Source organism: Cynocephalus volans, chromosome 4 (assembly GCF_027409185.1).
Source record: "Cynocephalus volans isolate mCynVol1 chromosome 4, mCynVol1.pri, whole genome shotgun sequence".
NCBI lineage: Eukaryota > Metazoa > Chordata > Mammalia > Dermoptera > Cynocephalidae > Cynocephalus > Cynocephalus volans.
In genome coordinates this window covers 51,006,506-51,032,583 of record NC_084463.1, presented here as the reverse complement: position 1 = coordinate 51,032,583, position 26,078 = coordinate 51,006,506, and the positions used below count along the sequence as shown (strand labels likewise).

The 26,078-nt window shown below is 53.6% G+C and overlaps 1 protein-coding gene across 25 annotated transcripts in view; it reads left to right on the top strand.

Annotated features, from left to right (window-relative positions):
• The window catches only part of OBSCN (obscurin, cytoskeletal calmodulin and titin-interacting RhoGEF), a 182,985-nt gene that overhangs the window by 89,328 nt on the left and 67,579 nt on the right, over positions 1–26,078 (top strand). For 13 of the 25 annotated variants that reach the window (XM_063095249.1, XM_063095241.1, XM_063095247.1 and 10 more), the window contains 18 exons: positions 2,745–3,008; positions 3,561–3,824; positions 4,103–4,366; positions 5,032–5,154; positions 7,098–7,361; positions 7,950–8,213; positions 8,514–8,777; positions 13,586–13,849; positions 14,217–14,480; positions 14,808–15,071; positions 15,985–16,251; positions 17,962–18,228; positions 18,339–18,611; positions 19,198–19,470; positions 19,998–20,194; positions 20,382–20,457; positions 24,078–24,350; positions 25,412–25,678. In XM_063095249.1, the coding sequence (XP_062951319.1) occupies positions 2,745–3,008; positions 3,561–3,824; positions 4,103–4,366; positions 5,032–5,154; positions 7,098–7,361; positions 7,950–8,213; positions 8,514–8,777; positions 13,586–13,849; positions 14,217–14,480; positions 14,808–15,071; positions 15,985–16,251; positions 17,962–18,228; positions 18,339–18,611; positions 19,198–19,470; positions 19,998–20,194; positions 20,382–20,457; positions 24,078–24,350; positions 25,412–25,678 (4,392 nt within the window). The remainder of the gene's footprint in view (positions 1–2,744; positions 3,009–3,560; positions 3,825–4,102; positions 4,367–5,031; positions 5,155–7,097; positions 7,362–7,949; positions 8,214–8,513; positions 8,778–13,585; positions 13,850–14,216; positions 14,481–14,807; positions 15,072–15,984; positions 16,252–17,961; positions 18,229–18,338; positions 18,612–19,197; positions 19,471–19,997; positions 20,195–20,381; positions 20,458–24,077; positions 24,351–25,411; positions 25,679–26,078) is intronic. The other 12 variants (XM_063095244.1, XM_063095243.1, XM_063095255.1 and 9 more) reach the window with 10 other exon arrangements.

The window sequence follows — 26,078 nt, the reverse complement described above, 5'->3', positions numbered from 1 at the left end:
TGGAATCCCAAGATCAAAGTGTTGGCAGGGTTGGTTTCTCTTGAGATTTCTCTGCTTGACTTGTAGACAGCCATCCTAATATCCTTCCCTTATAAGGACACTAGTCCTATTGGATCAGGGCCCACCCCGGGGGACCTCATTTTAACTTAATTCTTTTTATAAAGATCCATTTTGAAATACATCCTGAGGTATTGGGGGTTGGGACCTCAACATATGAATTTTTGGAGGGACATAATTCAGCCCATTGCACTTGCCCTGTGGCCTCCCATAATTCATGTTCTTCTCCCATGCAAAATACTTTCACCCCATCCCAACAGCCCCAAAGTCTTAATCCATTCCAGCATCAATTCTGTGTCCCAAATCTCATCTCAGTATTATCTAAGTCTGTGTGAGGAACACTAGAGATATGATTGATCCTGAGGCAAAATTCCTCTCTAGTCGTGAATCTGTGAAATCACAGGCATGTGCTTCCAAAACAATCACAGGACAGGCACAGGAGAGACATTCTTATTCAAAAAGGGGGAATTTGGAAAGAAGAAATGGGTCATGCATCCCAAGCAAGTATGAAACATCAAAGGGCAGATTCCATTAGGTGATAAGGTTAGAGAATAATTTCCTTTGGCTCATTGATCTGTCCTGCAGACTGACCAGAGTTGCAATTCCACTTCCTCAGCCCTGGATGGCCACCTGACCCCCTTGTCCTTGACTGGAGGTGGCCTGGCTCTCTGGACCTGAGGACAGCCCCACCCCTCGCTGAACCTGTGCCCTCTGGGCCAGGGGTAACAGTGGCATTCCTGCCCGCTTCTGAACCATGTTTGGGGGTCATTCTTGCCTTTTCTTGAAGGATAACACACACTTACAGCTGGATAGCTCTGTTGGATCGTCTTGTAGAATCCCAGAAGTTTGACAGCCTTCCTTAGTTTTGTCCCATCTGTTATTTTTAGTCCAAGTGGGCAGTGTTTCTGTTGGTATAAAATTCACAAAACCACTGTCCTCCCAGGCAATTCATGGGGCTTCAAGTTATCAGATCAGAGGGTCCTATACAGATCTTTCCTGTGTGATTCTATCTCTATTCCTGGCTTCTGCTGAGAAGGCTGATTGGGTCCATAAATCACACACCTATTCTCTTTACCACATGATTGCCTTGCCACAATTTTGATATTCTTTCCAGAACATAGGTTCTAATCTTTGCAATATGGTTAAATGAAGATTTTCTAAACCTTTAAGTTCTGGTTTCTGTTTGCTTAACAATTTCTTCTTCCGTCTATCTTGCTGCTCTCACATTTTACTACAAGTAGCAAAGAGAAACCAAGCTGTGCCTTTCATCACTTTGCTTAGAAATCTCCCCAGCTAAACATCTAATTCTGTTGTTTCCAAATTCTACCTTGCACAAAGCACTAGAATACAGTTCGGCCAAATTCTTTGCCACTTGATAACAAGGATCATCCTTCTCATTTTTTCCAATAACATGTTCCTCATTTTCATCTGAGGCCTGACCAGAAGCATTTTTAATGTCTGTATTTCCATTAGTAGTCAACTCATGGCAGTTAGGCACTTTCTTACCAGCACCTCAAAATTCTTCCAGCCTCTAGCCGTTACCCAGTTCACTAGCTGCTTCTGCATTTTTAGATGTTTGTTGTGGTAGCACCCCACTCATGGTACTAAATATATATATGTATAGTAGCCTGGGCTACCACAACAAAGAACCACAGACTGGGCCACTTAAATGACAGAAACTTATTTTCTGACAGTCCCAGAGGCTTGTAGTTGGAGGTCAAGCTTTTGGCGGGACTGGTTTCTTCTGAGGCTTCTCTGCTTGGCTCATAGATGACCATCTTCTCTCTGTTTCTTCACCTGGTCTCCTTCTGCGTGTGTCCTTACCTCCTCTCCTTATAAGGACACCAGTCAGATTGGATTAGGACGTACCCTTGTGACCCCATTTATCTTAATCACTTCTTTGAAGGCCCTATCTCCAAATACAGTCACATTCTGAAGCAGTAGGAATTAGAACTTCAACATATGAATTTTAGGGGACACAATCACCTGTAACCCGGGTCAGTTGTATCTTATGAAGCTCCTCCTCTTCCTGGAGTCAGGAGGCGGAAGTATGGCATGTGAGAGGACAAAGGGAATGGCTAGGAGGCCACAGCAGTGGGCTGTACGCGATGTGACTCAAGGAAGTTGCAGCAGTGGGTAAAACTGGGGGTCCAGTTGGGTCAGAACAGGAATGTGTGAGGGGGAGGAGGTGAGGCCTCATGTGGCCTGGGGTGGTGTGCACTATGCCCGAGTGTGTGCAGGCGCAGGCAGTGCTGAATGGATGCCCTGTCTGGGATAGTGTCTCTTCAGTAAGGCATGACTTTGGGACAATGGATATGACTGGGAGGTGCCTCCTGTTTCAAGTCACAACTCTGTATGCAACAAAGTCATGGATGTCCCCTGAGAAAGGAGTCCATCACTATGTTGCATACGTGGGTTGCGAGGTGGAGGGGCCTGTCTTGCTTTGGGCAAGGAGAAGTTATGTGTAGGACAAGATACTCTTTAAGAAGAGATTTGGGATAGAGCTCATCTCCTGGCGGACCTTCACCTTGGCAGGCAGAATGCAGGAAGACCTCACAGTCACTCCTTGGTCTGCATCTTCCCGCATCCCTCCAGCTTGCCTGGTTCTGTGTCCACCTGGATGTTTAGGTCGGGTCCCCAAATGCTCCAGAGGGTTTAATGTTTTCTGTCCATATGACCCTTCCTAGCCCTGCCTGCTCGATTCATTCAAGATCTGAAGACCAAGGAGGCCACAGAAGGGGCCACGGCCACGCTGCATTGTGAGCTGAGCAAGGCGGCCCCTGTGGAGTGGAGGAAGGGGATGAAGACCCTCAGAGATGGGGACAGATACAGACTGCGGCAGGACGGGGCTGTGTGTGAGCTGCAGATCCGTGGCCTGGCTGTGGCAGATGCCGGGGAGTACGCATGCGTGTGTGGGCAGGAGAGGACCTCGGCCACACTGACCGTCAGGGGTAAAGACCTCACATGGCCAAGTAGTTTTGATGTGCACATACTGACTTCCTGCTGTCCACTTTCACTCATTCCACATTCTCTTCCGGTGTCTCCGCCACCCTCTGCCCATCACTTCATGGAATCCCTTCACCTTCTTGGGCTGCTGTATGAACCAGGAGACAGCAGCATCTGTAGCCAGCCTCCCACCCCTCGTACCACCATGGTTCTGTCTTGTGGTCCTGTTGGATTGTGTGTCTTGCCTTCAGTTCTGTCATGTCCTGTCACCCAACATTCTGGAGAGAATCTGATGTTCTCCACGTATTTCTGAACTTCTCCGGTCCTGCGTGCTCGATTCATATAAAGTATGAGACCTGAGGAGGCCACAGAAGGGCACAGCCACAATATTAACAGGCTGGACCGACAGAAGCCACAGTCCACAGCCTGTGCTCAGCACACCCAGAACATGGCCCATGTGCAGTAGGGTTTTGTGTCTTCTCTGTGCCGTCCACGTCATGTGTCTTCCATGTGCTCAGAGAGTGTGATAGTGTCTGTGTCTTTCTGGTCCTCCTCAGCCCTGTCCGCCAAGTTCACAAAAGATATGAGAAATGAAGAGGCTACGGAAGGGGACACGGCCACGCTGCGGTGTGAGCTGAGCAAGGTGGCCCCTGTGGAGTGGAAGAAGGGAACAGAGACCCTGAGAGATGGGGACAGATACAGTCTGCGGCAAGATGGGGCTGTGTGTGAGCTGCAGATCCGTGGCCTGGCCGTGGCAGATGCCGGGGAGTACTCGTGCGTGTGTGGGCAGGAGAGGACCTCGGCCACACTGACCATCAGGGGTAAAGACCACGTGGCCAGTAGATCCACATTCTGGTGTCCTAGTGTTGGCTTCCTGCCTCCTGTCTCCATTCATTTCATGTTCTTTTGACTATGCATGGAATTTTTTCCAGCTGCCTGGGCTGTTGTACACATCTGGAGACACCAGTTTCTGTAGCCAGGTTCCCACCCCTCGTGCCACTGCAGATTCTGTCCTGTTGGATTCTGTGTGTTGTCCTCTGTCCTGTACCCCAGTGCTCTCTAGAGAGTCTGATGCTCTCTGTGTGTGACCTTGTTGCAGCTCTGCCTGCCCACTTCGTAGGAAGACTAAGAAACAGGGAGGCCACAGAAGGGGACACGGCCACGCTGCACTGTGAGCTGAGTAAGGCAGCCCCTGTGGAGTGGAGGAAGGGGCCTGAAATCCTCAGAGATGGGGACAGATTCAGCCTGAGGCAGGATGGGGCTGTGTGTGAGCTGCAGATCCGTGGTCTGGCCGTGGCGGACGCCGGGGAGTACTTGTGCGTGTGTGGGCAGGAGAGGACCTCGGCCACACTGACCGTCAGAGGTAAAGACCGTGTGTGGCTATGTGGGCCCATGACTGTGTGTCAGCACTTTTTCATGTCCCTTCTCTCTGCCCCCATCTGTGCTTCAGTCCCTGCCTTTCTGTGTGTGTGTCTCCTTCATGTCTTCAGCCTGTCTTTCACGTGTTGTGTGGGATGTGTCCTGAGAGCTAGAAAAGGCAGAACACAAGGGGTCCTTCCCAGCTGCTGCTGGGGTCACAGCCAGGGGTAGAGGAGATGAAAAGAAGCAAACAATTAGGAAACATGGAATTACCGGTCCTTGCAGGCAGCACACCAGGAAAAGGAATTAAAGGTGAGAGAGAACAAGTCCAGGAGGCAGGAATGTCAGAGGGGAGGTTAGATGGGAGGGCAGCCAGGGCACATGTGCCAGGCATGGGAGGCGAGGGCGTGGCGTGGGTGACACAGAGGCGAGGGTGTGACACGGTGCCCAGCGAGTTGGAGGTGAGGGTGTGTGCGATGTAGTGAAGGCGAGGCCTGTCCTTTAGTTGTCCCCCTGGTTGCGGTCTTGGAGCACACTTGCTGACCTTGGTTCTGGTGGCCCTGCTGTCAGCTCCCATCTGTGTCTGTCGCTCATGTGGTGTGCGAGGCCCTGTGTGAGTCTACAGGCTGCTGAGTCTGTGTGTCCCTTGTCTTTCCCATTTCTTCCCAGTCCTCACCGTAGAGTTGAGAAAAGGTCTGGGGCCTGAGTGGGTCACAGAAGGGGCCACAGCCACAATGGCATGTGACCTGTGGAGTGCAGGAAGGAGCCCGAGATCCTCAGAGATTGGGACAGGTACAGCCCAAAACGCAGTGTACTGGGGACTCGCGGCCCGGCTGTGGTGGGTCCTGGGGAGTCTTGTGCGTTTGGAGTTAGCAGCGACCTTGGCTGGAGCTGGGCCCACCATGGAGATGAGGCTACTGGACCTGGTTCCCGAGCCCATGATCTCACGGTCATGTCAATAGGGCCCTTGGAGGACTTGGGTCATTTTCTTCACGGGAAGTGGATGGAACGAACACAGACGTCGATGAAGGGCCTGGGGTGTCTCAGGCAGAGCAGATGGAAAGACACCTCTGCAGGCTTGAGAGGTTTCCTGTTGAGGGCTCTGGTGGGCTCCACTCACATGACAAGGATGGACTCCCCAGGGCAGCAGAGGAGAGGGTTCTGTGGCCAGGTGTGGCCACCCCTGCCTGTAGCAGGCGGTCCTTGCTCTGTGCACAGTGTGCATACCCCTGTGGAGAGGCCTGGCTGCCACGCCATCTCGGGCTGCAGGAACAGGGCACAGCATCCATAGCGTGGAGGCACCGGATCCTCATGCCGTCAGACCTGCCAAGAGACCACAGAGAGTTGTGGGATCTGAGGCCCGTCATGTGGGTGCAGCACATTGGAAAGAGACCGCACAGGAAGCTGCTCCCTCACCCGACTCCAGGAGGTGCCACCAATGTCCAAGGACCCAGGGTGGCCTGGCTGCCAGCCAGGGTGGTAGATGTCTTACCCAGACCACATGTGGACCCCCTTAGAGGATACTGAGCAGAGGACATCTGCGTGTTTGGAAGTTACCACTGGACCACAAAGTCCCACAGGTGCCCTGAGCCACTTGCCTCCAAGACATCTAGGGGGCTGGAGCTGGGCACCCTGGGGGCCCCAATCTCTGGCTGGCAGGCAGGGGAGGCCACCCAGCCTCAGTGCACAGCAGCCAGGAGCCAGCTGCCTCCTCCCTCCCTCTGATCTGTGGCGGCGCCTCCCACGTGCTCCTGTGTCTGGGTGGGTCGCTCCTGCATTTGTTCATTTGCTCATTTCTTCATGCACTAGGTTCAGGCATCAGGGAGCCTGTCACAGGTGGGCTCTGCCTGCACCGAGAACACGGTGACATTCCAGGAGGACGGTGGCACTCTCTTCCCTCCTGGCTGGGGTGGTCACTGTTTCTGGTCTGTCCTGGTCAGTGTTGGACTCTGGCCTCAGGAGCGTCAGGAAGCAATGAAAAGCAGGCACTGGTGGGACCACGTGGGAGAGGTTTAGGCAGCCTGTTCTGTGTCTCCTTCCTCCAGCCATCCACCAAGATCACCAGACAACTGTAAAACAGAGCCGCAGAGGGGTCCATGGCCACAGCGTGGTGTGAGCTGAGCAGCCTGCCCGAGCCTGGGTCCTGGGGGATCAGATATAGTCTGAGCCAGGACAGGCCACGGGAGATCCTGGGAAGGGAGCTATCCCTTCTGGTCGCCGCCTCTGCCTGTCCGTTCCATGGGTCCCATAGCCATTTCCATGTACCTGTCCTCATCCCAAGGTCCTCACTGAGCATCCCAGCTCCTCCATAGCCTTCCTTGCTGGCCTTTGCCTGGATGGGCACCACTGGACGGTCCTGTGCTTCTGCTGCACCATTTCCAGTCCACTTGTCATGTGACCATGCTTTTAACCTGTTCCCTTCAGAGTGTGTTTCATTGTTGACTGTCCATGTCATGTCTCCCAACATTCTCTGGAGAGCCTGATGTTCTTTGTGGCCTCCGCAGCCCTGCTAGCCAGGTTTATAAAAAGTATAAGGCTTGAGGAGGCCATGGAAGGAGCCGTGGCCAAATGTTGACAGGCTGAACCAACACAAGCCACAATTCGCAGAATGTGGTTCCCATATCGCGTCTGTGCCCAGTGTCCAGTTGGGCTTAATGTATTTGCCATGCTGTCCAAGTCCTGTCTCTTGCATGTGCACAGTATGATTGTGTCCATGTCTTTCTGATCCTCACCAGCCCTGCCTGCCAAGTTCACAAAGGGTCTGAGAAATGAAGAGGCCACAGAAGGGGCCACGGCCACGCTGCATTGTGAGCTGAGCAAGAAGGTCCCCGTGGAGTGGAGGAAGGGGACGAAGACCCTCAGAGATGGGGACAGATACAGACTGCGGCAGGACGGGGCTGTGTGTGAGCTGCAGATCCGTGGCCTGGCCGTGGCAGATGCTGGGGAGTACTCGTGCGTGTGTGGGCAGGAGAGGACCTCGGCCACGCTGACTGTCAGGGGTAAAGACCACGTGTGGCCACATGGAGCTGTGTCTTGGTGTCTACACATTGTTGCCATGTGACAACATTCTGCTTCCAAATGCGGCTAAGCTCCCGTGGTGACTTTGTCATTGTCTCTCCACCACCTGGTTCCTCTGGGCATCTCCCACCCCCTCTCCTCCTCCTCAGCAGATGTCCTCACGTTCGTGTCCATTCTTTTGTGTCCTCTGTTGCTCCTGGGCCATGTGTGTCCCTCGCTATCTGTTCATTTGTGTCTTGTTCATGCCATGGTCCTTTGGCAGTCCGTGGCTCTGTGTGTTTCTGTGTCCTGTACACAGTGCCCACCAGATAGCGATTTTCTCAGTGACTGCTTGGCCCTTCCCAGCCCTGCCCCTAGATTCACAAAAGATGTGAGAAGACAAGAGGTTATGGAATGGCCCATGGCCTCAATGTTAACAGGCGTGACCAACAGAAGCCACAATCCATAGCCTGTGCTTGGCGCACCCAACGCACAGCCCATGTGCAGTAGGGTTTTGTGTCTTCTCTGTGCCGTCCACGTCCTGTGCTCAGAGAGAGTCATTGTGTCTGTGTCTTTCTGATCCTTCGCAGCCCTGCCTGCCAAGTTCACAAAAGGTCTGAGTAATGAAGAGGCCACCGAAGGGACCATTACCACGCTGCGGTGTGAGCTGAGCAAGGCGGCCCCTGTGGAGTGGAGGAAGGGGACGAAGACCCTCAGAGATGGGGACAGATACAGACTGCGGCAGGACGGGGCCGTGTGTGAGCTGCAGATCTGTGGCCTGGCCGTGGCAGATGCCGGGGAGTACTTGTGCGTGTGTGGGCAGGAGAGGACCTCGGCCACGCTGACTGTCAGGGGTAAAGAGTGCTTGTTGCTAGTAGATCCGTGTTCAGATGTCCAAACATTGGCTTCCTGCTGTCGATCTTCGTTTGTTCTGTGCTCCCATCTCTGTCACCCTCCTTACATCACTTCATGGAATTTCTTTCGGCCTTCTGGGCTATTGTACAAATCAGGAGCAACTAGCATCTGTGGCCTGCTTCCCACCTCTTGTCCACCTCAGGTCTGTCCTGTTGGATTCTGTGTCTTGTCCTCTGTCCTGTCCCTCAGCATTTTCCAAAGGATCTGACGTTCTCTGTGTCTGTCCGAACTTGTTGCAGCTCTGCCTGCCCACTTCATAGGAAAACTGAGAAACAAGGAGGCAACAGAAGGGGCCACGGCCACGCTGCGTTGTGAGCTGAGCAAGGAGGCTCCTGTGGAGTGGAGGAAGGGACCTGAGACCCTCAGAGATGGGGACAGATATAGCCTGAAACAGGATGGTGCCATGTGTGAACTGGAGATATGTGGCCTGGCCGTGATGGACACCGGAGAGTACTCATGTGTGTGTGGGCAGGAGAGGACTTCAGCCATTCTGACTGTCAAGGGTAAAGACTGTGTGTGGCCATGTGGACACGTGGCTTGGTATCGACATGTTGTCTTTGCATCACCACTTTCTGCTTACAAATGTGGCACACCTTCTGTGGCAACCTGTGATTGTCTGTTTTCTATTTGGGGTCCTATGGGCATCTCTCACCTCCCTTATTCTCATTCAGGAGATGCCCTCAGGTTCATGTTTATCCCTTTGTGGGGCCCTCCTGGGCCATGTTCTTCCTTCAGCATCTGTACTTTTGTTCTTTCATTTATGTCATGGTCTTTGGCAGTGTGTGTGGCTCCTGTGGGTTTCTGTGTCCTGTACACACAGAATCTTCTCAGTATTCTCAGCGACGCCTTGGCCATTCCTAGCCCTGCCTGCCAGATTTATAGAAGATGTGAGAAGCCAAGAGGCCATGGGAGGGGCCGCAGCTACACTGCGGTGTGAGCTGAGCAGGGCAGCTCCGTGGAGTGGAGGAAAGGAATGAAGACTGTAAGAGATGGGGACAGACACAGCCTGAGGCAGGACGGGGCCGTGTGTGAGCTGCAGATCCATGGCCTGGCCGTGGCAGATGCTGGGGAGTACTCGTGTGGGGGGGGGCAGGAGAGGACCTCGGCCACACTGACCATTAGCAGTAATGACTATGGGTGGCCACCTGAGTGCCTTTTCTCTTCTCCTACCTGACCTTCGTGGTCTGTGTTCTTCTATGTCTCTCAGTGTCATTGTCATCTCATTCTCACCATCCTTGGACTAGTCTAGGGCCTGGAGCTAGAGACTCCAGTGGTGAATAGTGCAGGGACCCAATGGAGGCACCAACAGACAGGAGTCAGGGTGCAGGAGAGCTGCCCAGGGCCGCTGGCATCTTTCCAGGAACTGAGGATGTACCCGGGCTCTTGGGCTGCATGCATGGGAGTGGGGTGTATGTGCATTGTTTGACAGATGTGCAGAGCAGAGTTGGGAGCTTCAGGCACAGGAGGCTGCCAGGCAGGCCAGGCCCTCCTGAATTTGGCAGAAGAGTTTGATTGATCCTTGGGGTCACGCCAAGCTTCTGTGGGAATGCTGCCTTCTGCTCAGGGTGCTGTAACAAAGTACTGCAGGTGGTGTCTAAAACAGTACAGGTTCTTTTCTCAGAATTGTGGAGACTGAAATTGCAAGATCAATGCGTTGGCTGCATAGGTTTCTTCCGAGATGACTTAGCTTCTAGACAGCCGTCTTCTCCCTGTGTTTTCATGTGGTCGTCCTCTATGTGCATGTCTGTGTCCTAATCTCTTTTATTAAGGACACCAGTCACATTGGATTAGGGCCCACCCTAACAACATCATTCTACCTCATAAAGATCCTATTTTCAAATACAGTGACATTCTGATATACTAGGGTTAGGACTTCAACATATGAGTTTGTAGGGGAGGGGGACAGATTTCAGGCCATAACACTCCACCCTCTGGCTTCCCAAAATTTATGTTCTTCTCACATGCAAAATACATTCACACCATCCTAACAGCCTGAAAGTCTTAAGCCATTTCAACATCAGCTCTATGTCCAAATCTCATCTAAATATCATATAAATTAAGTGTGATGTGGGACTCACCCTAGTTAAAATTCCTTTCTGATTGTTAACTTACCAAACCAGATAAGTTATGTACTTCCAAAATACAGTAGTGGGACAGGCATAAAATAAATGTGCCTATTCAGAAATGGGGAAATTGGAAAGAAGGAAGAGGTGATGGGTCCCAAGAAAGTCCGAAACCTAGCAGTGTAAATTCCATCTGATTTTAAGGTAGGAGAATATTTCTTTTTGTCTTAATGCTAACCAGGGTGTTGGCCCCAATATCTTGGTCCTGGACAGCATCCTGCCCTCTCAGTTTTGGGCAACAGCCTCACCCCCTCATCCCTAGGCAGAAGGGGCCAGGCTCTCTGGACCTCTATTTAGCAGTAATAGCCCTGCTGCTGATCTCTGAGTTGCCTTTGGGGGGTAATTCTTCCCATTTCTAGAAGGATGACACGTTTGCAGCCATGTGGCTCTTTGCACCCATCCTGTAGAGTTTCAGAAGTCTGATAACCTTCCTTCATTTCATCCCATATCTGCCCCATGCAGTCCAATCTGGCTTCATTATGCTGATATAAAGTTCACAAAAATCTCGTTGGTCTCCTGTGCAATTCATGGGGGGTCAAAGCCATCAGACAAGAGACTTCTCCATATATCTTTCCTGGATAATCCCATCTTTATTCCTGGCTTCTGCTAAGATGGCTGATTGGATCCATAAATCACCGATCCATAAATCATAAACTCTACAGCTAATGATTGGTTCAGCCACATCGCTGATGTTCTCCAGAACGCACTTTCTCATTTTTCTGCAATATGGATCGGCTAAAAATTTTCCAAAACTTCAAGTTTTTGTTTCTTTTTTGGTTATCATTTCTTCTTTTTAAAATTTTTTCATCTCACATTTTACTTTAAGAAGCAAGGAGAAACCTTCAAGCCTGCATCTTCAACTAAATATCCTCAGCAAAATATCCAACATTTCTTTGTTTCCAAGTTTTACCTTCCACAAAACACTAGAACACAATTTGGCCTAGTTCTTTGCCATTTCATAACAAGGATCACCTTTCTTCCAGTTTCCAGTAATTGTTTTCATCTTCATTTGAGTCCTGACCAAAAGTAGCTTTAACATCCGGATTTCCACCAACACTCCTGATAGAGTGTGAATGTGTCATCCCCCCAAAACTCATATGGAAATATCCCCAGTGTGGCCGTGTCGGGAGCTGTTTGAGTCATGGGGGCAGATCCCTCATAAATGGATGAATGCTCTCCCTAGGGGTGGGGGTAGTGAGTGAGTTCTTGCTTTATTAGTTTCCGTGAGAGCTGGTTGTTTGTAGGACCCTGGCACCTCCCTCTTTCCCTCTTGCTTCCTCTCACCATGTGATCTGCTTGTACCGCTAGCTGCTGCTGCATTCTGCCATGAGTAGAGGCAGCCTGAGACCTGTGCCAGATGCAGCTGTCCCAGAATCATAAGCTGAATAAACCTCTGTTCTTTATAAATTATCCAGTGTCAGGTATTCTGTTATAGCAAAACACTAAAGTGGACTAATATACCTTCCTTTATGGAAATCTAGGTTTTTTCTAACATTTCCCTCAAAAAATTTTCAGTGCCTACCATTTAACAAGTTCCAAAGCCACTTCTGCATTTTTTAGGTAATTGTTACAACAGCACCCAACTCCTGGCAACAAAATTTGTGTTAAGTTTGCTAGCTAGATGTCTGAGATAAAAATATCAAAAGAATTGGCTTTTTCTGAAGTCTGTTTGATTAGCTTATAGACACCTGTCTTCTCCCTGTGTTTTCATATGGTCACCCTTCTGTGTGTGTCTATGTCCTAATGTCTTCTTCTTACAAAGACACTGATCATATTGATTTGGGGCCCATCCTAACAACTCATTTTACTTTGATCACCTCTTTAGAGGCCCTATGTCTAAATACAGTCACATTCTGAAGTAGTTGGGGTTAAGATTTCAATGTAAGAGTTTTGGGTAGCACCGTCAGCCTGTAACAGAGTATCACCAGTGTGGGCCCTGTCAGCTGTAACTTTTGATTTCTCACTCTCACTCTGCCTGGAGTTGGGAGGAAGGAGATGATGGCAGGTTGAAGAGTCAGAGCTGTGAGTAGAAGGCCACAGCTGGAATCCACTTGGGTCCAGGTGACATGAGCCAGGGAAGAGGCAGCAATGGGTGGGAGTGTGAGTCTAGTAGGGTCAGGACAGGAGTTTCATAGGTGGGAAAGGCAAATCCTCATGTAGGCTGGGAAGATGTTCAGTCAGTGCAGGTATGTCCAGGCATGGGAAGTGCTGGATGGAAGCTCTACCTAGGATGGGTATCATGTCTATGACAGGGCAGTACATGTTGTGAGCGCGAGATACCTCCTGTGGGTTCATAGGGAGAGATGTTCATCAGATTGTTGCATACCTGGTTTGTGAGCTTGCTTAGCCAGTAATGGAAGATCATAGGTAGGACAAGATGCCCTTTGAGAAGAAGTGTGGGATGAAGTCCATCTTTCATCCACCCTGCACCTTGATAGGCAGCGAGCCAGAAGACCTCATCCTCAAGCACTCCTTGGTCTGCCTCTTCCCACTTCCCTGCACTTTACCTCCTGGTTCCGTGTCCACCTGGATGTTCAGGTCGCGTTTCTCAAATGCTGCAGAGGGTTTGATGGTTTCTGTCCATTTGACCCTTCCTAGCTCTTGCTCAATTCACTCAAGATCTGCAGACCAAGGAGGCTATGGAAGGGGCCACAGCCACGCTGTGGTGTGAGCTGAGCAAGGTGGCCCCTGTGGAGTGGAGGAAGGGGCCTGAGACGCTCAGAGACAGGGACAGATACAGACTGAGGCAGGACGGGGCCATGTGTGAGCTGCAGATCCTTGACCTGTCCATGGCAGATCCTGGGGAGTTCTTGTGTGTATGTGGTCAGGAGAGGACCTCAGCCACACTGACTGTCAAGGGTAAAGAGCCCATGTGGCCACATGGGTTATTTGGTGGCTGCCCAAGTCCTCTCTTCTCTCTGTTCCCTTTGTTCTGTGTTCTGTCAAATCGTAGTGTCCTCTCCACCCATAATGTCTTTGTTATCCCTGTCATGTTTCCTGAGTGGTCTGTGACATGTGCACAGTCTGAACCAAAGAAAGCCGCAATGCACAGCCTGTGCGTGGCACACCTGGCATTTGGCCTGTGTGCAGTAGGGTTTTGTATCTTCTCTGTGCTGTCTGAGCACATCCTGTCTTTGGTGTGTGCTCAGAGAATGTGATTATGTCTGTGTCTTTCTGACCTTCCTCAGCCCTGCCCGCCAAGTTCACAGAAGGTCTGAGGAATGAAGAGGCCACAGAAGGAACCACAGTCACACTGCAGTGTCAGATGAACAAGACAGCCCCTGTGGAGTGGAGGAAGGGAACAAAAACCCTCAGAGAGGGGGAGAGATATAAGCTGCAGCAGGATGGGGCTGTGTGTGAGCTGCAGATCCTTGACCTGTCCATGGCGGATGCTGGGGAGTACTCGTGTGTGTGTGGGCAGGAGAGGACCTTGGCCACACTGACCATCAGGGGTAAAGACTGTGTGTGGCTGTGTAAACCTGTGGCTTTGCACCTGCAAGTTGTCTTCACATTACCACCTCCTGCCTTTAAGTGTGGCTCAGTTCCTGTGGTGACACTATGGGCATCTGTCCACTAACTGGCATCCTCTGGGCATCTCCCACCTCCCATTCTCCTTGTCAGGTGTCCTGTGTTCCTGTCCAACCAATTGTGTCCTCGGTTCCTCCCAGGCCGTTTGCTTCTCTCACCATCTGCACATTCATTTATTTGCTCATGTTGTGGTCCTTTTTCAGCGTATGTGGCTCCTGTGGGTTTCTGTGTCCTGTACACAGAGTCCTCCAGACAATTCAATGTTCTCAGTGACTGCTTCGCCCTTCCTAGCCCTGCCTGCCAGATTCATAGAAGATGTGAGAAGCCAAGAGGCCACGGAAGGGGACACAGCGACGCTGAGGTGTGAGCTGAGCAAGGCAGCCCCTGTGGAGTGGCAGAAGGGAACAGAGACCCTCAGAGATGGGGACAGATACAGTCTGCGGCAGGATGGGGCCGTGTGTGAGCTGCAGATCCGTGGCCTGGCTGTGGCGGACGCCGGGGAGTACTTGTGCGTGTGTGGGCAGGAGAGGACCTCGGCCACGCTGACCGTCAGGGGTAAAGACCACGTGCGGCTACGTGGACTGTTATTCGGTGGCTACCCACCACCCCTCTCCTGTCCATTTTCATCTGTGTTGTAGTCTGCCATCGTCTTTGTGTTCTCTCCATCCATGTCTTTATTGTCCCTGTCTTGTTTCCTGGCTGCTCTGTGTCATGTGCAAACTCTGGACCTAGGAAAGCCACAATCCACAGCCTGTACTTGACACACCTAGCATGTGGCCTGTGTGCAGCAGCGTTTTGTGTTTTCTCTGTGCCATCCACATCCTGTCTTCGATGTGTGCTCAGAGAGTGTGATTGTGTCTGAGTCCTTCTGATCCTCCCCAGCCCTGCCTGCCAAGTTCACAGAAGGTCTGAAGAATGAAGAGGCCACAGAAGGGACCACAGCCATGCTGAGGTGTCAGATGAGCAAGGTGGCCCCCGTGGAGTGGAGGAAGGGAGCAGACACGCTCAGAGATGGGGACAGATACAGTCTGCGGCAGGATGGGGCCGTGTGTGAGCTGCAGATCCGTGGCCTGGCCGTGGCAGATGCCGGGGAGTACTCGTGCGTGTGTGGGCAGGAGAGGACCTCGGCCACACTGACCGTCAGGGGTAAAGACCATGTGTGGCCATGTGTGCACATCTGGGTGTCCTGCCTGCTTTGTGTCCACCCCTGGGCTGACACTGTGCCTGTTCACCATGGGTGCTCCTTTCTATTGTGCCCTGTGTTGGGTTTTTTTATGTCCCTCTGCTCCTGTGCCACAGCACTGCCCACTGTCCTTGTGTCTGATCTCCATCCAAATGTCCTCTGTGGCCTTGCGCTGTGGTGAAGACAGAATTTCCACTTTTGCCACCCCCTTCTAATCAGCCCAAGTTTCCACCCTCCTGCATGTGAGCCTCTTGACATGATTCTTTCTTAAGGGGGCAGTGTGCCTTCCAGGGAGGGCGATACCCCACAGCTCTGGGCCCTGCATCCTGCCCTGATTCTCGGTGTGGCTCTGACCACTCACTGGGATCAGTAGTGCCTGCCCCATCTCAGGGTCTCAGTATATGGGGGATGCTGCCCTGCCGTTGGGATCTGAGGGGACACAGCCCTGCACTGGGCTTTGTGGGAGGAATACAACCCCATCCTGGGGTCTGTCACACACAGGCTTGCCTTGGTGTCTTGGGGACATGGCTCTACTCTGGTGTCTCCTGGGGAAACAGCCCTGCCCTGGGGTCTGGGAGGGACACAGCCCTTGCCTGGGGTTTGTGGGGGACACAGCCCTATGCCGGTGTCTGAGGGGGAGACAGCCCTACCCTGGGCTCTGAGGTGGACACAGCCCTGCTGAGGGGGCTGTCCTGGACAGATCTCAAGCCCCCTTCCACTTTTCGACCACCTCCCCATACTCTGGAAGCCCACTCAGACCCATGTCCCCCACCCCCAAGCCTGGGAAAGTGTGTCCTGCAGAGGTGGGCCAGGTGTCAGGTGCCTTGGGGTGCGGGTCTCATGCTGACCCTGCCTCCCCTCGCCCCCTGACCCCAGCTCTGCAGGTAGTTTTCCGGAAGCCTCTGCAGAGCCTGCAGGCTGAGGAGGGTTCCACAGCCAGCCTGCTCTGTGAGCTGTCCCTGTCTGATGCTGCCGTGGTCTGGAGCAAGGGCGGCCTGGAACTGCAGGCCGACGGGCGCCGGGAGCCGCGGCAGCGGGGCCACGTGGCTGAGCTGGTTCTGCGGGGCTTGCGCCGCGAGGATGCCGGCGAGTACACCTGCGCCTGCGGCTCCCAGGCTACCAGCGCCATGCTCACTGTCACAGGTCGGCGCCCCAGGCTGGCCTGCCCCCGACAAAGGCCCCCGGGAGTGGGGAGGATTCAGTCCCCATGCTTTGGGCTGACTCTCAGGGCTACATCCTCACCTGGTGGTCCTAGCTTCAGGGGTCGAGGCCATGCCCCCCTTCCCCATAGTTGCACCTGTGCAATCTCCCCCACCCCCATCTGTAGCTGTGCCATTAGCCACTCAGGTCCCCCTTACCCCGTATATGCTTCTGGCTCTGCCCCCCTTCCGGTAGCTGCCCCCCCACACACCGGTAGCCGCTCCCGGAGTTCCCCTCAGGCTCTGCCTCTGTGCCCTTCTTTTTTTCTTTCCCTTTTAAAAAGTTCTTTTTCCTTTTTAAATTTTTTTATTTTATCATTATACAGTGTGGTTGATTATTGTGGCCCATGATTGAAACCTCCCTCCTCCTCCTCCTCCTCCCTCCCGACAACCTCATGTCTGTTTGCTTGTTGTATCAACTTCAAGGAATTGTAGTTATTGTGTCTTCTCCCCCACCCCAGTTTGTGTATTTATTTATTTATTTTTAGCTCCCACAAATAAGTGAGAACATGTGGTATTTCTCTTTCTGTGCCTGACTTGTTTCACTTAATATAATTCTCTCAAGGTCCATCCATGTTGTTGCAAATGGCAGTATTTCATTCGTTTTTATAGCTGAGTAGTATTCCATTGTGTAGATGTACCACATTTTCCGTATCCACTCATCTGATGATGGGCATTTGGGCTGGTTCCAACTCTTGGCTATTGTAAAGAGTGCTGCAGTGAACATTGGGGAACAGGTATACCTTCGACTTGGTGATTTCCATTCCTCTGGGTATATTCCCAGCACTGGGATAGCTGGGTCATATGGTAGATCTATCTGCAATTGTTTGAGGAACCTCCATACAATTTTCCATAGAGGCTGCACCATTTTGCAGTCCCACCAACAATGTATGAGAGTTCCTTTTTCTCCGCAACCTCAGCAGCACTTATCATTCAGAGTCTTTTGGATTTTAGCCATCCTAACTGGGGTTAGATGGTATCTCAGTGTGGTTTTGATTTGCATTTCCCGGATGCTGAGTGATGTGGAGCATTTTTTCATATGTCTGTTGGCCATTTGTATATCTTCCTTAGAGAAATGCCTACTTAGCTCTTTTGCCCATTTTTTAATTGGGTTGCTTGTTTTCTTCTTGTAAAGTTGTTTGAGTTCCTTATATATTCTGGGTATTAATCCTTTGTCAGATGTATATTTTGCAAATATTTTCTCCCACTCTGTTGGTTGTCTTTTAACTCTGTTAATTGTTTCTTTTGCTGTGCAGAAGCTTTTTAGTTTGATATAATCCCATTTGTTTATCTTTCCTTTGGTTGCCTGTGCTTTTGGGGTCATATTCATGAAGTCTGTGCCCAGTCCTACTTCCTGAAGTGTTTTTCTTATGCTTTCTTGTGCACCCCACCACGTAGCGCCTGCCAGTTGGGTTCCTCACCACCCCTATAAGTCTTTCACCCTATTTCCCACCCCCGTCACAGCTGCACCCTTATGGTAGCTGCTGTGCGTTCCCTGCCCCCCAAAGCCACTCTGGGACCTGCTCACTGGCTCTCCCACATCCCCATAGCTGTGACCCTGCGGTCCCTCCCTGTGCCCTGCAGTGCCCAGTGCATTCCCCTGCCCGGTGGCTGCTCAGAGGTCTCACCTCACAGTCTCTCCCCTGCCCCGCAGCTGCTCCCGTGCAGTTCCTCAGGGAGCTGCAGGCCCAGGAGGTGGATGAGGGCGCCACGGCACATCTGCGCTGTGAGCTGAGCCGGGCGGGCACGGGCGTGGAGTGGCGCAAGGGCTCCCTGGAGCTCTTCCCCTGTGCCAAGTACCAGATGGTGCAGGAGGGCGCTCTTGCAGAGCTGTTGGTGTGTGGTGCTGAACAGGAGGACTCAGGCGACTACACCTGCGACACAGGCCATGCACAGAGCACCGCCAGCCTCTCTGTCCGCGGTGAGCTGCTCGATGGCCCCTGCAGTCCCCTGGCCATCCTCACGGCCCTGTGGAGTAGGCAGGGGGGCCTTGCTCTGTGGCCCTAAGCGTGCCTCCCTGGTCCCCTCCAGCTCCCAGGCCCAAGTTCAAGACCCAGCTGCAGAGCTTAGAGCAGGAGGCAGGGGAAGTTGCCCGGCTATGCTGCCAGCTGAACGAGGTGGAGCCGGGGACCCCCGTGCAGTGGCTCAAGGAGGGTGTGGAGCTGCACGTAGGCCCCAAGTATGAGATGCGGCACCAGGGGGCCACATGCGAGTTGCTGATCCATGGGCTAGAGGACAAGGACACTGGCGAGTACACCTGCGTGGTGGATGGCCAGAAAACTTTGGCCTCCCTCAGGGTCAAAGGTGAGCCCCATCACATCTGCCACCCAGTAGTGCCCCTGGGGGCACACCTGGCTGTGCCAGGTGCGATTCACACGGGTGGCCAAGGTCCCTCTGGTTACAAGCTCTCTTCCTCATTCCTGCGCGACCCCCACCCTGATCCTCTGAGAGAAGAGCTTCAGCAGTAAAGGACCAGGCCCTTGAGGGCTACCCTGCTGCCTGTCCCCCAACCAGCAGGTGGGGTAGCCTGGCCTGGCTGGCCCTCCCTGAGTCCCTCCCTGTTTCTCCTGAAAGTCTTGCTTCTCTGGTGTCCTGAGCAAGGTGGGGCTGGCTGCAGCGTTGGGGAGAGGTGACAGGTCCACTGTCCGGCAATCCCTCTCCCACTCCTCCAAGCAGAGCTGCCCCTTTGGCCTTTGGAGGGACAGGTCCTCACACCCAGTTTCTGTTCCCAAGGAGCTCAGTGTCACAGAGGGGGCCATCCTTGTGAGCACATCAGGTGATAGATGCCACATGGGGTAGCAGAAGAGTGTGAGGGTGGCCAGGAGAAGTGGGCTTGGCCTGGGTTCTTTAACCTGACTAGTAAAGGGACCTTTCTCACCCTGCCCCACAGAGCCTGAGGTGACCATTGTGCGGGGGCTTGTGGACACTGAGGCACAGGCCGATGGGGACGTGGAGTTCAGCTGTGAGGTGTCACGCGCTGGTGCCATGGATGTGCAATGGAGTCTCCAGGGCGTGCCTCTGCAGACCAATGAGGTGACAGAGGTAGCCGTGCGGGATGGCTGCACCCACACGCTCTGGCTGAAAGGCGTGACTCCTGAGGATGCTGGTACCATCTCCTTCCGTGTGGGTGGCCACACATCCTCTGCCCAGCTCACTGTTCGAGGTAGAGGGCTCGGGTGTGCTGCGGGTGGGCCTTCCCTGTGACTGTGCATGGGGTGGGAATGTCCAGGCTAGGCCCTGTTGGGGTGCAGTGACGGGCGGCATGGCCAGAGTCCCTGCCTTTTGAGGGCTGGGGAACTTGCTGGGGGTGACCCTGGGATGTCACGGTAGAGTACTCCTGGGCTGAAGGGCTGAGTCAGGCTGGTGGTCAGGGGCTAGTGGGCTTCCTGGCGGCTCACGGTGCTGGAGCTTGTGTCCCTGCCTCCTGGGCTGGGGGAGGGCCTTATATGAGGGGGTCACTGCAGACTGGCCCACCCCATAGCCTTGGATTATCTCCACCATTTCCATGGGTCAGAGCCCAGGCTGTGGACTCTGCATGGAGCCAGAGGAGGGAATGAACAGGCCCCTACCTGGTCATCTTCAGGAATTAGGGTAGGGGTAATGGGGCTGCACTGCAGGCCATGGAGGCTCTGCTGATTGAGGGGGCAGCCCAGATGCAGGAGCTGATGCCCATGCCTCCCCTGTGTCCAGTCCCTGAGGTGACCATCCTGGAGCCCCTACAGGACGTGCAGCTCAGCGAGGGCCAAGATGCCCGTTTCTGGTGCCGGCTGTCCAGGGCCTTGGGCCAGGAGGCCTGCTGGGCTTTGGAAGGGGTGCCCTTGCAGGCCAATGAGATGAACGACATCACCGTGGAACAGGGCACGCTCCACTCGCTCACCCTGCACAAGGTGGGGCTCCCAGGACCTGCCCCCACCAGGACGGGGACGGTCCCAGCTCCATCCAGGGAGTTCTTCCATCAGGGGACTTGGTTGGGGGTATGATGAGCCCCGTCACTGGGAGTTGTCAAGAGACATGGGCCTCTCCCGATCACTATGGGGCCACCAGGGCCAAGCATCTCCCCCGTTTCTTCCTCAGGTGACCCTCGAGGATGCTGGAACCATCAGTTTCCAAGTGGGCACTTGCAGCTCAGAGGCCCAGTTGAAGGTCACAGGTGGGCAGGCCCCTTCCAGTCCCTCTGTCGGTGTATGTTTCCTGGGCCCCATAGCATCTTACCCAGTGGTGGTTGTTGGAGGGGACAGAAACCCAAGACTTCCAACCGTGATCGTGCCTTGGGACTGGCAATTTTCCAACCCTTGGCCACTAAAGTCACAGACCAGAGAAGCCACCAGGGTGGGCTGGTGGAGATCACCTTGAGAAATTCTGGGGTGAGGGCTGGCCAGTTAGCTCCGTTGATTAGAGTGTGGTGTTGATAGCACTAAGGTCAAGGGTTCAGATCCCCTTACTGGCCAGCTGCCAAAAGAAAAAAAGAAAGAAAGAAAAAAGAGAAAGAAATTCAGAGCATGTGGGGTCCCTGTAGGAGATTAGTGCTGTCTGCAAGAGGGAGACGGGGAGCCTGGTTGCCACGGGTTTGGGTCCTAAGGTTGAGGCAGGGCCCTCCCAACATTCACTCTCCAGATGCCTACGCCTGGTTACAGGTGCACACACGTGTACACATGTCCAGGCTCAAAGGTGCAAAGTAGCATGCCCGTGACACACATACAGATTGGAGCAAGCATGCAAACAAGATTTTAGGAACCATCCATCCACCCACACATCGACCATCCATTCATCTGCCAACATCCATCAATTCATCCATCCACCATCCAACTATCCAACCATCCATCCAACCATCCATCCATCTATCCATCTACCATCCGTCTATCCCCCCATCCACCATCCAACCATTCACCCATTCATCCATTCATTCATCCACTTATCCATCACCACCCATCAATTCATCCATCCACCTTCCAACCATTCATCCATTCATTCATCAGTCCACCATCCATCCATCCACCAACCACCATCCACCATCAACTCATCCATCTATGCATCTGCCCACCATCCAACCACTCATCCATCCATCCATCCATCTACTCCCTTCCATCCATTTATCCACCCATCCACCCACCGTCTGTTCATCTATTCACCTGTCCACCATCCATTTATTCACCCATCCATCCATTCATCATCTATCCACCATTCATCCGTTCTTCCATCCACCATTGACTCATCCATCCATCCATCCACACACCCGTCCATCCATTCATCAATCATCAGCCTTTCAGTCTGTCCATCCATCCATTGTCATTCACCCACTCACCATCCATCCATCCACCAACCATCCACCATTTATCATCCATCCACCATTATATCTGATATCCATTCATTCACCATCAAACAAACCTTCTAAGCCCCTACCCTTGGCCAAATTCTGGACCTCAAGATGGGCCAGATGCAGTCTGCCCTCAGGGAACCCCCACTCTTCTGGGGGAGTTGGACATGGAAACAGTGTGTCCTGTGTCCCAGGTGCCACTACATCTTGAGTCTTCAGGGATAAACAGATGCAGGCCTGCAGGGCTGGGAAAGGTTCCAGATGCCAGTGCCCTCGAGTTGAGTGATAAAGAGGGAGAGTTTCTGGGTGTTCTGAGCTGGGTCAGGGCAGGACGTGCATGGTATGTTCATCAGGGTGGGCGGCTGTGTGGGGGCAGCATGGAGCTGGGTTCTGCTTGGGCCCCTCTCTAGGTGAGGTATCCTCAGCCTGGGTGAGTTGGCTCACATACGGATGCCTGTCTGTGGCCTCCGGGGGAGGGCCTTGGGCAGAAGTGTGTGAAAGAGTGCCCAGGTAGGTGGTGTGATGGGTAAGCTTAGGAACGGGCACTGGAGATGAGAAGAAGAGTTGGTGGAGCATGGGGAGGTGGTCAGATGAACACTTGGGGAAGACAGTCAAGGGGCAGATTAGTGCCAGTGGTTCACGCGAGGAAGAGCGTGGAGAGGCTCCTGATGTAGGGCCTTCTGGCGTAGGTGCAGGGACTTCCCTGCCTGGCATTGTTCGGGTGTCTCCCTTACCTGGCCCCCAGCTGCAGGTGATGGAAGAAGCCTTTTGTTCCATCCTCCTCTCTTGCCTGTGGGGTATGGGGTCAGCTTTGTGAGCAGCAGTGGTCCAGGAGTACTCTCAGCTCCTCGTCTGCTGTGCCTGCCCTGAATGTCCATCAGAGAGGTGGACAGGAAGGAAGGAGGAATGTGTGGAGGGCCCAGGGCAGGCCATGGCCGCACACACATCTGGGAAGTCCCCTTCACTCGGGCCTGCTGTGCAGGGAGCAGTTGCCAGCTGGCATTAGTGCCCTGGAACCCAAGGGCTGGAGGGACCTTGGGGGACATCTAGACAAAGTGCCCTCTTGGGGTAGGACACCTAGCTGCTTCCACACCCCCAGGAATGGGTATTTACTTCCTGGGGCTGACTCCTACGCTTTCAGAGTGGCAGGCTCTGGTGGCTTCTCCTTTGCCCCCATATTGGGTCAGATGAGGCACTCAACACCCGAAAGAGCCCCGACCGTAGTGCTTGGGGCTTGTCCATTCTGCCTTTTGAAAAAGGCATGGATGCAGGTCATCAGCCTCCTGAGGGTGAAACCAGGTGTGTTCTGAAGGGGTGTGTGGGGGTGCAGGGCTGCAAGCTGAGGTTGCATCTGATGACGGAGCCAGTCTCCATGGCTCACTTTGGGTGGCTTCTGTGTCTCCCTCTGTGATCAGGGTAGGCCAGCTGGCCCAGGTGGGTTTCCAGACCCCAGTCCAGGTACCCTTCTAGGCTATGTGGAATTTATTTCAGTAGGCCCCAGGATGGCTCTGGTGGATCCCAGGGTGGCCCCTGCACCAGCAAGTCCCAGGGCTGTTTTAGCAAGTCGCACGTCTGACACCAATCTAGTGAACAACATACTGTTTCTCTCCTACTGAGGTCAAAACAGAACACTTCTGTAATCAAATGTGTGGGTTTTTCTTTCTCACACACCAAGCAGTTCTCCAGTGGACACCAGCTGGGTGTCCTGTAATTCAATTCAATTCTGTCACTATCTGCCTGGAGTTAGAGACAGGCCCCGTAGGTTAAGGGTTCAGTCCCCAAGACTGCCCCTGCTTCAGGTGCCACTCACGCTTTTGACTGAGCAGCTGTAAATTGGGATTATCACTACCTCTTCCTTGAGTCTGATTAATGTGCTAGGACAACTCAAAGAACACAGAGAAACACTTACTTAACATTTCGCTTATTGTAAAGGACGCAATACAGCGATAGCAAGATATTTACAGGACAAGGGATGCAGGGCAGGGAGTGGGCACGGACCTTCCATGTTCTCTCCGAGTGTGCCCTCTTCCCACCACCTCCACGTGTTCAACCTGGGAACTCATCAAATCTTGCTCAAAAGTTTTTATAGAGCTTAAATCCCTGGTCCCCTCTTCTTTTGCCAGAGGTTGGTGGATAGGGTGGAACATTCCAACCCTCTGAACGCTTGGTCTTTCTGGTGGCCAGCCCCTATTCCGTAACTACTTAATGGCCCTACCTGAGTCATCTAATTAGCTTAAACTCAAGTGTGATCAAAATGAGCTCCTTACGAATAGCAAAGGACATTTCTATCATTCAAGAAATCCTTAGGGTTTTAGGAGTTTGGTGCCAGAAACCAGGGGCAAAGGCCAAATCAATTATTATACCCCACCCCACACCAGTGAATTCCAGGGGGTGGCCCCCACCTGGCAGACCCCCGGGTGCCCCAGCCTCGTCCTCCTTCTTGCCCTCTTGCACAGAGGCAGTGCTGTGCCTGGTACGTGGCTTGCAGAATGTGGATGTCTTCGCGGGGGAGGTGGCCACATTCTCCTGTGAGGTGTCTCGTGCTGGTGGGCCAGAGGCCCACTGGTGGCTGGATGGGACCCTGCTTCAGGACGGCCCCGAGAGTGTCATCACCGTGTATGATGGGACCTTTCACTCCCTCAGTCTCTCGGGCTTGGGGGTGGCCGATTCGGGCGTCATCACCTTCCGTGCAGGGTCTCTGGTCTCCACGGCCAAGTTGTTGGTCAAAGGTATTGGCCGATGGGGACTCCCTCATGCTGAGGCTTCTGCCTTTGCTGCCTGTGTGTGCTTTCTGCAGGCCCTTGGGGGGTGGGGATAAGGGTCAGGGGCTGGTCCCTGGGCCACAGATTGGGTATGGTTCCATGTGTGCCATTTGCCTCAGGTGGCCCAGTGGGCATGGTGTGCAGCTTCCTGTCCCGCTTCTTGGATGGGAAGTCTGGGCTTAGGGAACAGTTTAGTAGGAGGCCACCCCCATGCCCACCTGCCATGTAGAGCCCAGCCTCTGATGCCTGCCTGGCCATCACCGTGCTGGCTGCAAGTGCCCAGCCATGAGGCCCAGTGCCTTCTGGAGGCAAGTGCCAGCCTCTCTGGGATCCTGAAGGAGCGGCCCCCACCCCAGCCTGTTCCTGCTTGCACCTGCTTGCCCTGCTGTGGGCTCAGTTGAGGTCTTGTGCACTCTGGGAAAGAGCTGGCCAAATGGGGAGGCAGCTGGCTGGCAGGGACCCTACTTAGCCCCCTCCCTGTGGCTTCACATGGTATGTTTGCCAATGGGCCTTCTGTGTGCTCTCATAGGAAATGTGGAAGGCTTACCCGGGTCCCGGGAGCCAACAACTATTTGTTGAGTAGGATTTCGACAGTTGGAGATGGGATGGAGGCCTGGCAAGACCCCTGGGGAAAGGGAAAGTTGGCCTGGGGCTATGGATTCTAAGCTGGGGCCAAGGGTCTTCGGAGGGGGAGGCATGTATCCCTGTTAGGGCAATGTGTGACCTGAGCCAGAGGGAAGTGGGGGCTCAGGGGGAAAGGGACCAGGAGGAACCCAGCCTGGACAGTGACCAAGCCTGACAGTGCCATCTGCTGTAGGTGGGAGTGAGGCTTGTCCAGTGTGCAGGGCCCTGGGCTGCCATGGTGGGTCCCCCTCCCTGCGCAACGCTGGGTGGGCATTGCTCAGCTGTTCTCTGTGCAACTCCATGCTTGCTGCTGCTGAAGCAACTAACGCTGACAGCAGAAAGTGGGCGGGTCTTGGTGTCGCTGTTCCCGAGGGCTTACGTGTGTCCGGCATGTTGGCCGACAGATCCTGCGGTGGAGGTGGTCAGTGCCATGCAGGACCTGGCCGTGGAGGAGGGTGGCTCTGCCGAGCTCCTTTGCCAGTACTCGCGGCCTGTGCAGGCCACATGGAAGATGGACGAGCGGGAGGTGCAAGCAGATGGGCACCGTGTCACCATAGAGCAGGACTGGACCGTGGCCAGGCTGACCTTCAGGCCGGCCTTGCCCTGTGACAGTGGCATCTATTCTTGTGAGGCTGCGGGCACCCGCGTGGTGGCCCTGCTGCAAGTGCAAGGTGAGGGCACCTGGTGGACAGCCCCAGGCCCAGCACGGCTTTGGTGCGGCTCGGGCGTGCAGTAATGGTGAAATGGCAAGCAGTGACAACCAGCTCTGTGATCCAGGTGGCCTAGAGAGGTGGGAACAGGCCCTGAGAGGTGGCAAGCTCCCGTGCCAGGAACTGTACTGTGGCAGGGGCAGTGCATGCTCAGTTGCTGAGCTGGTGGCTTCCATTAGAAATACATGGTCAATTATTGGACTCATGGACATGGACGCACAAGAGAATTAGCAAGGGAGAGGAGAGCTGAGGGGCTGTGGATTAGGGAGGAGGTCTGTGGTCTGTGCTAGTGTGAGCCGCGCATCCCAGAAGCCACAACAGGTCAGATGGCTCTGGTTCTGCGATGAGAGGAGAGGGGCCT